At 41.6% G+C, this 9,325-nt stretch overlaps 1 protein-coding gene across 1 annotated transcript in view; it reads left to right on the forward strand.

Annotated features, from left to right (window-relative positions):
* Positions 1–377: 377 nt before the first annotated feature.
* The window catches only part of rps6ka2 (ribosomal protein S6 kinase, polypeptide 2), a 19,355-nt gene continuing 10,407 nt past the window's right edge, over positions 378–9,325 (forward strand). The window contains exons 1-10 of the mRNA XM_056608353.1: positions 378–932; positions 4,142–4,258; positions 4,931–5,012; positions 5,712–5,792; positions 6,468–6,547; positions 7,900–8,006; positions 8,182–8,219; positions 8,333–8,475; positions 8,781–8,851; positions 9,184–9,272. Coding sequence (XP_056464328.1) covers positions 828–932; positions 4,142–4,258; positions 4,931–5,012; positions 5,712–5,792; positions 6,468–6,547; positions 7,900–8,006; positions 8,182–8,219; positions 8,333–8,475; positions 8,781–8,851; positions 9,184–9,272 — 913 coding nt within the window. The 5' untranslated portion in view covers positions 378–827. The remainder of the gene's footprint in view (positions 933–4,141; positions 4,259–4,930; positions 5,013–5,711; positions 5,793–6,467; positions 6,548–7,899; positions 8,007–8,181; positions 8,220–8,332; positions 8,476–8,780; positions 8,852–9,183; positions 9,273–9,325) is intronic.

Consider the following 9,325-nt stretch of genomic DNA (forward strand, 5'->3'; position numbering starts at 1 on the left):
ACACACACACACACACACACACACACACACACACACACACACACACACACACACACACACACACACACACACACACACACACACACACACAAACCAGAACACACACACCTCTCCCTTGCACCGATCCAGCCCAGTAGATTTATGTTGCCTCTCCCTCTGTCCCTCTCTCAATCTCTCTCTCCCTCTCCCTCTCTCTCTTTCACTCTCAATCTCTCTCTCTCTCTCTCTCTCTCTCTCTCTCTCTCTCTCTCTCTCTCTCTCTCTCTCTCTCTCTCTCTCTCTCTCTCTCTCTCTCGCTCTAGCTCTCTCTTTCTTTCTCTCTGTCTCTCTCCCTTACTGCAGCCACATTCTGCTGCCCTGCTGAGAACAGAGGACAGTGTGAACACCAAGTCGGAGGTTCAGGGAGTCGTGCTTCTGCGCAGACATCCACGCACTGCAGGCTGAGATCCACACAGGAAAGGCACGGAGAGGGAGATTGACAGAGAGAGAGGGAGCGAGAGAGAGAGAGAGAGAGAGAGAGAGAGAGAGAGAGAGAGAGAGAGAGAGAGAGAGAGAGAGAGAGAGAGAGAGAGAGAGAGAGAGAGAGAGAGAGATTTAGAGAGAGAGAGCAAGACACGGGTAACGAGTGGGCGCATCAGAAGGACAACTTCACGATGGGGAAGGATGAAATTGCGTCGCCGGCTGCACTGTTGATTATGGGATACCGTAGTTAGGAGGGGAGAAGACACTCTATCAAATAGAGACCACTGCCTATATTCTCAGTCTTGGGACCCCAGACAGGGAGAATGTTCTTATTATGGGATAGATAGACAGGCTTCCTTGTTACCATGGATACTAACATGCGAAAATTCACAGTGAGAAGATGGTTTTCAATTTATTTGAAGAACAAGGCGGCGAGAAACAAAAACAATGCAGGCTTTTGTCAACTAGAGGTTAGTATCTATCTATCTCTCTCCATCTGTCATTTGGTGAGTCTATCTACATCTGTGTGACAATCTATCTGTATCTATCGGTGTGTCTATCTATATCTGTCCATCTCTATATCCGTGCATCATTCCGGGTGTCTATCGATCCATCTAGCATTGGAAAGGGAAAGTGACTCACGGTTAAGGTAATGTGTATGAGTGTGGAATACAAGTGTGTATTCATGGTTATGCGCTCGTGCACGCATGTTTCTGTGTGCGCATGTGTGTGCGTGTGCCATTGGTTGTGTGTTTAAACGTCTGCCAGTGTGTCGGCAGGGGTGGGAAAGCGACGTTAGAATGGAATATATGCTATTAGTCATTTTTTGGAGCAGAATATGTGCTGAATCACGTGGGTGTTGAAGGGGTTCTACGTGGTCTGTCAGGCAGGTCGGCAGACGCAAATAAAAAAACACACACACACATGGCCCGGCAGGGAGACAGGTAACCTGGTCACAATATAGCTTCCACGCAGACCGTTAACAGACAAACTGTCGAAGTGAGCTATTGTTAGGCAAGGACAGTAGCTGTAGCCCAATCAGAATCTGCGTGTGTGTGTGTGTGTGTGTGTGTGTGTGTGTGTGTGTGTGTGTGTGTGTGTGTGTGTGTGCGTGTGTGAGAGAGAGAGAGAGAGAGAGAGAGAGAGAGAGAGAGAGAGCGAGAGAGGGGAGAGTTTGCTGCTGCTGTTTGCAGCTTATCCACCTGAATATTGGGTGTATAAATAGACACGACTCCCCCCCCCCTCCCGGCTTGCTGTTATCCACTGCTGATGAATTTAGCTGACAGGCGAGCCACCTGTCTACCTGTCTCACTACCTTTATATCTACTTGTCTCACTACCTGTATGTCTACCAGTCGCTCTCACTACCTGTATGTCTCCCTGTCCCCCTACCTGTTTGTTGACCAGTCTCACTACCTGTATTTCTACCTGTCTGACTATCTTAACATCTACCAGTCGGCTGACCTGAATGTTTACCTGTCTCACTACCTGTATATCTACCAGTCTCACTCTCTGTATGAATTCTTGTATTTCTACGTCTACCTGTACATCTACCTGTCTATCTACCTGTACACCTACCAGTCTCACTACCTGTACATCTCTCACTACCTGTATTTCTACCTTTCTATTTACCTGTCTACCCAGCTGTTTATTTACCTGTATCTACCCGTCTTCATACCTGTAGCTTCCCGTCTATCTGCCAGTATCTGCCCGACTATCATCTCTCTGTCTTTCTACCTGTCTCTCTATCTGTGTGGCACTGACTGGCCCTGGAGTGACACAGTGACAGACACTGGCCTGCTGCAGGTGAAGGAGAGTTGGTCCATCCCCCATGCTATTATGCTTCTATGGTCTTGTCACTTTGTATATCGCTCTAATCCTGTCAGTCTGTGTGTCATTCTATGTGTCCATGTGTGTTTGAGTGAGCTTGTGTGTGTGTGTGTGTGTGTGTGTATGTGTGTGTGTGTGTGTGTGTGTGTGTGTGTGTGTGTGTGTGTGTGTGTGTGTGTGTGTGTGTGTGTGTGTGTGTGTGTGTGTGTGTGTGCGTGTGTTTGTGTGTCCACTTAAGCTTTATTCATAAGGCATATACATGCATAAAGCTTAGATAAAAATATGAATAAAGGTTGGTTACACAGCACAGCTTCTAAAGTATTAGGCTCATGTTTATATCACTGTCACATGATTAGATGTACTGGAGATGTGACATCAGCTCACGTGGTTGAGGGATGTATTAATTTGGTTACTGAAAAAACATAATAGTATGATTGATATGAGTTCAATAATTCCAGTGTGAGACATTTCCATTTCTGTTTTCATTAAAAAAATTCTATGTGGAAGGAATACTTCAGATTTGTTACTTCCACAAAGAAAGAAAAGTAATGTATTCGTTCATTATTTTATTCGTTCAAAGCAGCTAGATGAGACCCAAAACCATAAATATACACTTCATTCATCCCGGGAGAGATATTAGGTTGTTGCAGCAGCAAAAAATCGACAGAGCGTTGAAAATCAAACAAGAAAAAGTCCAAATAGTGCAGAGTATATATCGATATATTCCAATGAAAAGAAATGCAAAAGACATTTTATTTGATAATTGAACCGAACAATATTAACCCTGTATATGAATTTATGTACGAAGATGCTGCTCAGTCATGGTGAACGCAGTAACATTAATGTGAGGTTGAATTTTGATCCCACAGCTTAGCGTGTGGAAGTGTAGATCAAAAAGTAATTTGCATAGTGTGAAACACGTTGCTTACGTAACTGTGTCACGCTGGGTAACCACTGTCAATACCTTAATGACAATAACACAGTATGCAAGGTCACAGGCTGCGTGTGTGTGTGTGTGCGTGTGTGCGTGTGTGCGTGTGTGCGTGTGTGCGTGTGTGCGTGTGTGTGTGTGTGTGTGTGTGTGTGTGTGTGTGTGTGTGTGTGTGTGTCTGTGTCTTAATCTGGGTTTACTTTCCAATAGTCCTCTGTAGAATAGTATTGTGTCTAATGTCTATCAAATATAGACTTCAGTAAAACAAACTGCACACATACTGTAAAGAAGAAAGCCGTGATCTGGCGGCACATGAGAGAGCGTTGATCCTGATTGGCTGGTCAGGACACATTTTGATACTACGTCTCCCAACAACACCAACAATGCAGCTGTCTCCATTTCGTTACAACATATCTAGTCAATGTGAAATGTACACTCAGATATTGGGAGTTTAACAGTTGTATCAAGTGCATATGGTTGTGGCACAATACCTGTGTACATTTTTTAAAAAATTATATTTGCACTCCAACTCCAAGCTCTATACCGCTTATTCCACTTTTTGGTACAGAAATTATTCGACATTTTTACAATTGTACTCATCCAAAAATACAGCCTCATCTCAATGAGGATTATACTTAAGTAGAACTCTCTATTCCTCTCCTTCTCACTCTCTCTCTCTCTCTCTCTCTCTCTCTCTCTCTCTCTCTCTCTCTCTCTCTCTCTCTCTCTCTCTCTCTCTCTCTCTCTCTCTCTCTCTCTCTCTCTCAGTCTATCTCAGTGTGTCTCTCTCTCTCTCTCTCTCTCTCTCTCTCTCTCTCAGTCTATCTCAGTGTCTCTCTCTCTCTCTCTCGCTAGATCAATTCACATGACTCTAGGTGTGATATCTCTGTGGCCGTGTCTCTTCTAAATCTGTCCCCAGGACGACAGCATAGTGAAGGAGATAGACATCAGCCACCATGTTAAGGAAGGCTGTGAAAAGGCGGATCCCTCTCAGTTCCATCTGCTCAAAGTGCTGGGGCAAGGCTCCTATGGAAAGGTAGGCTGAAAGGACCTTTGCGTCCCTTGGCGCTACACGTTAGAGCTTGATTCGCGAGTGGTAAAGAGCAAAAGCGGAGAATAGCGATTTTTTTACATACCAACCCCAGAAATACCTCCCTCCCCCGTTGGAATCTAAATTGGGAGAGGCAGGCGCATCAACCTTAACAGAAAGTCTCACAGGGCATTTCACTCAACAATTGCTGATGGATGGCTATGGCATTTCAGACCAATTACAATCAAATTATAGCTCCTTAATCTTACCTAACATGACATGAATGTTAAACATTGACGCTTATGTTAGAATGAAGATGATTGTGCAGAACATGTGAGCTGAAAATGACTTCAGTCTATTTGAAAACATTAATATACGACAAATTGTTTACGCTAATAACAACCAAATCGTGAAGTTAAATCTAGAATGCTAACCTCAGCTAATTGATTTCTTAACATGTTGAGAAAGGCTTTAAACAAATCAACAAACAAATCTCTTAGGTTAGGGCCTTTTGTTGAAGGAGGTCTACATGTAGGCTGTTGACATTGGGAATCACACCCAGTTTCTTTCTGCTTGGAGTCAACTCCCCCCCCCCCAACCTGTACTGCTCCTGCCACTCCGTGGCGTGCACCCTGCCATGGAGGGGTTAAAGATGATGAAGGCTGTCTGTGTGTCCAGGTGTTCTTGGTGAGGAAGATCAGAGGGGCAGACAGAGGTCATCTCTATGCCATGAAGGTCCTGAGGAAAGCCACCCTGAAAGGTATGGACAACCAGACACTGTAGGTGGTCCTCCAGGGTTAGGGCCAGACCCTTGTGGTACCTCACAGTTTCGTGCCATGCCTTTGAAAAAACGTCCACCAAATGGCTTTATTTTATTTTTTAGGTCAAAGCACTAATGTTTCCACTTCCTTTCTAAAGACTATAGAATATCAATTCTACTTCTTACCATTCTGTACAGTTTTGCAATAGCCCACCCAAAGATATGTTTGTGATGAAACTGGAAAATGTTGAGAAATATCTACAAATGAAGCTATAAAAACATGTAGCAAGCTATCACCTTGCACGTGTACTTTGAATAAACATGTTTGTGCCGAAACTCACAGGACAGGAAGTGAATGAATGAATTCAGGAAGGGAGCTTTTTTTTTTTTATAGAAGCGGTAATCCTTTTCCCATGTTCCCTTGGAGATTCAGTGGTTAGGCCATCATGTGTTGTTTATGAGACAGATGCTGTTGTTCTTCCTGTTTGGCTTCAGAACATACTAATACCATGGATTTGGTTCAACACACTTAAAATACAGTCTCATTTTAGTATGCAGGCTGGGAGTCGTAGCGCTTGAGAAAGCGCCAATGTCGATATGGCTTTAGTGGTTTAATGGTTAAACTAATTGTCTATCTAATTGCATGTGATTAAGCAGAAAGTGTAATAACCAACAATAATACCGCCTCATCATTTTCAGTTCGTGATCGTGTGCGGTCGAAAATGGAAAGAGACATTCTGGCAGAAGTGAACCATCCTTTCATTGTTAAGTTGCACTATGGTATGTCCGTCCAACAACTTGTCTTCCTGCTTTCCTGCCTGTCTATCTGTATGTCTGTATGTCTGCCTGCTTGCCAGTCTTTCTGTTAAGATATGTTTCAATTAGTTTCATGGTAAAACATTTTTGTACCCACAAGGTATGCATTACACACACTATTGTGGTTTACAATGTGACCTTATGTGCCAAGTATATTTTTGCTATCTATTGCTAATCATTATTAGACCCGTCCTGCATGCATTACATTTCTTCTTCCTCTTTCTTGTGTGTTTTTGTCCTTGGTTATGTGTGTGCCGATGTTTGTCTGTGTGTTTGTGTTTGTTTGTGTGTCCATGGGTGATTGTGTGTGTGTGTGTGTGTGTGTGTGTGTGTGTGTGTGTGTGTGTTTGTGTTTTCCACTGAGTATGTGTTTTTGGGTGGGTGGGGTTGCGTGTGTGTGTATGTATGTATTCATATGTGTGTGTGTGTGTGTGTGTGTGTGTGTGTGTGTGTATGTGTGTCCATGCATCTGTTTGTGCGTTTACGTGTGTATATGTGTCCATGCATATGTGAGTTTGTCACTGAGTGTGTGTGTGTGTGTGTGTGTGTGTGTGTGTGTGTGTGTGTGTGTGTGTGTGTGTGTGTGTGTGTGTGTGTGTGTGTGTGTGTGTGTGTGTCCATGCATGTGTGTTTATACAGCGTTCCAGACAGAGGGGAAGCTGTATCTCATTTTAGATTTTCTTCGAGGGGGAGACTTGTTTACGCGCTTGTCAAAGGAGGTGTGTACTTCAATAACTCCAACATCATTTGTTCATATACACACCTTCTTAAATGTAATGTTTGTGTGTGTGTGTGTGTGTGTGTGTGTGTGTGTGTGTGTGTGTGTGTGTGTGTGTGTTTGTGGTGTGTCTGTGTGTCTGTGTGTGTGCCTATGTGTGTGTATTTGTGTGTGTAATGTACATATATTTGCCTCATAAAAGTTTTTTTTGCAAACACTTTGCAATAAAGTTCAGTCATAAGTCATTTATAAGCCTTTGGTTAAAGATTAACTTATCAACAAAACATTCAGAAACATCTGAGATCATAACATGATGATCAGTGCCATGTTAACATATCACAAATGTAAGTACTTTATTAATCATCACTAAACATTGTCCATTATTCACTATAATTCTTCTTTCACGGGCCAACATAAAGTGAATAGTATATCGTCCCTCAACACTGATGAAGAACTGAAATAGAGACTCCCCTGTTGTGTGTGTAGTAATATCCTCCCTCCAGCTACTGATGAAGAGGTCAATGGAGACTTCACGGTTGTGTGTAGTAAGATCCTCCCCCCACAAACTGATGAAGAGGTGAATAGAGACTCCACTGTTGTGTGTAGCAATTTCCTTCCTCCACACACTGATGAAGAGGTGAATAGAGACCACTGTTGTGTGTATTAATACCCTCCCTCCAGCTTCTGATGAAGAGGTGAATGGGGACTCCACTGTTGTGTGCATAGTGATACCCCCCCTCCACAATCTGATGAAGGGGTGAATGGACCCCTGCTTTTTCTGTTTTATCATTGGAGGAAATCTATCCAGAGTCAATGAGTGACTTGTATTATTATGGTTAATAAAGTTCCCACAATTGTGTTATGTTACTATGGCACTTATTAATCATCAAAAAATGATTACTAACGATTATTGATACTTTCAGAATAAAAAAACGAAATGATACTGTCCACTCTGTGCGAGAATGAGGCGTGAGTCTGAAGGTTTTTGAGAGAGTTGATAGTAACATTATGTAAACAAAGAAAGCTGTACGGCCTGGGCAGCTTTTTTAATTTGTAAAATATATTGGTTCTAGGATGTGATTTTAGTGATACAATTATTCAAATCCATATCGATCAGCAAGGATTACAGATGTGTCCATGATAATTTGAGGTCCAAGCTGGTGGAAATGTCACACATTGCGACTTTAACTAATAGCTTAATTGACTTGACTGAAAATGATTATAAAGTGTAATTTTTATTTATTTAAATTTGCCTTAAAATTTGATGGTTTCGCTTTCCTTTGGCTCAATAGATTCATAAACGTGATATACATAGTTGTCCATGTGTACATTTCTTATTGTTGTGTATTCTAGGTCATGTTTACTGAAGAGGATGTCAAGTTCTACCTGGCAGAGCTGGCCCTGGCCTTGGACCATCTGCACAGTCTGGGCATAATCTATCGGGACCTCAAACCTGAAAAGTACACCCAGCACCAGACAGCACAGTCTCTCGTCATGCATGCTAAATCAACCTGTATATCCACACTCCTTCATCAAGACACATCCATAACGATGCTGAAAACAGAAGCACTCACCCTGTTGGGTACACAGACACATGTGTTAATATTTTTATACATATATTGTGTTTATCTACAGCATACTTTTGGATGAAGATGGCCATATAAAGATAACTGGTCAGTACAAATGTACTCAAAAATATAGGTGGTTTATGTCCAGCAAATTTAAATGGTCAGCATTGCATCTTATTAATGATAATTTCCTTTATGTTTCTCTTGTTTTTTCATAGACTTTGGACTGAGTAAAGAGGCAATAGAAAACGATAAAAGAGCGTATTCTTTCTGTGGAACAATAGAATACATGGCGCCAGAGGTCGTGAATAGACGAGGACATACACAGAGCGCCGACTGGTGGTCATTTGGGGTATTGATGGTAGGCTATATATTATTCGTAGTTCTATTTCTCTTTTAAGTTATCCTTACAATATTTATTTAAGATTGAATGATGTTAAATGCTAACTAAACAACAGTGTGTACCGAATAAAGTTAGTAATATCTAGTATTTGCAAACAAATGCTTATATATCTGTTTTGGCAGTAGTTAGAATAAAGAAGTTATAACCCAACTATGCACAGGCAATATTCAATCTTATGAAAAAAATTATATAGACTATTTATGTTTGGTATTGAATGTTTTCATCTCAATAAAAAAGCTGAAATAACTTCATTTTCCTACCAGTTTGAGATGTTGACAGGATCATTACCCTTCCAGGGAAAAGACCGAAAGGAAACAATGGCTCTTATTCTCAAGTAAGGCCATGCACAATATTATCCATTATGAACTCTTTTTTCCTTTTTTCTTTTTTTCGTTTTAAAAATATATCTATGAAGGACTTGTAATGATGCATTGTAGGTTGTTACTGTCAGCTTACCGTGTCCTCTTCTATTATTATTACAATGCTACAATTCATACAGCATTTCAAACATGCTGTTGAAGTTAGTGCTAAAGGTTTATATGTAGGTATACCTAGCCCCCGACTAAGAGGGGGGCAGACCATTTACAGAATGATGTGCGATGCATATTGTCATAGCTCCAACAGATTACGGAAAATATAACAATGAGTCATGTCTTTTTTCTGCAGAGCTAAACTGGGGATGCCACAATTCCTCAGCCCTGAAGTGCAGAGTTTGTTGAGAGCTCTCTTCAAAAGGAATCCCACTAATCGCCTTGGTATTTAAATGCAGAATGTTGATTAATTCATACCACTACATATATATGATAGC

This window comes from Gadus chalcogrammus, chromosome 14 (genome assembly GCF_026213295.1).
Source record: "Gadus chalcogrammus isolate NIFS_2021 chromosome 14, NIFS_Gcha_1.0, whole genome shotgun sequence".
Lineage (NCBI taxonomy): Eukaryota > Metazoa > Chordata > Actinopteri > Gadiformes > Gadidae > Gadus > Gadus chalcogrammus.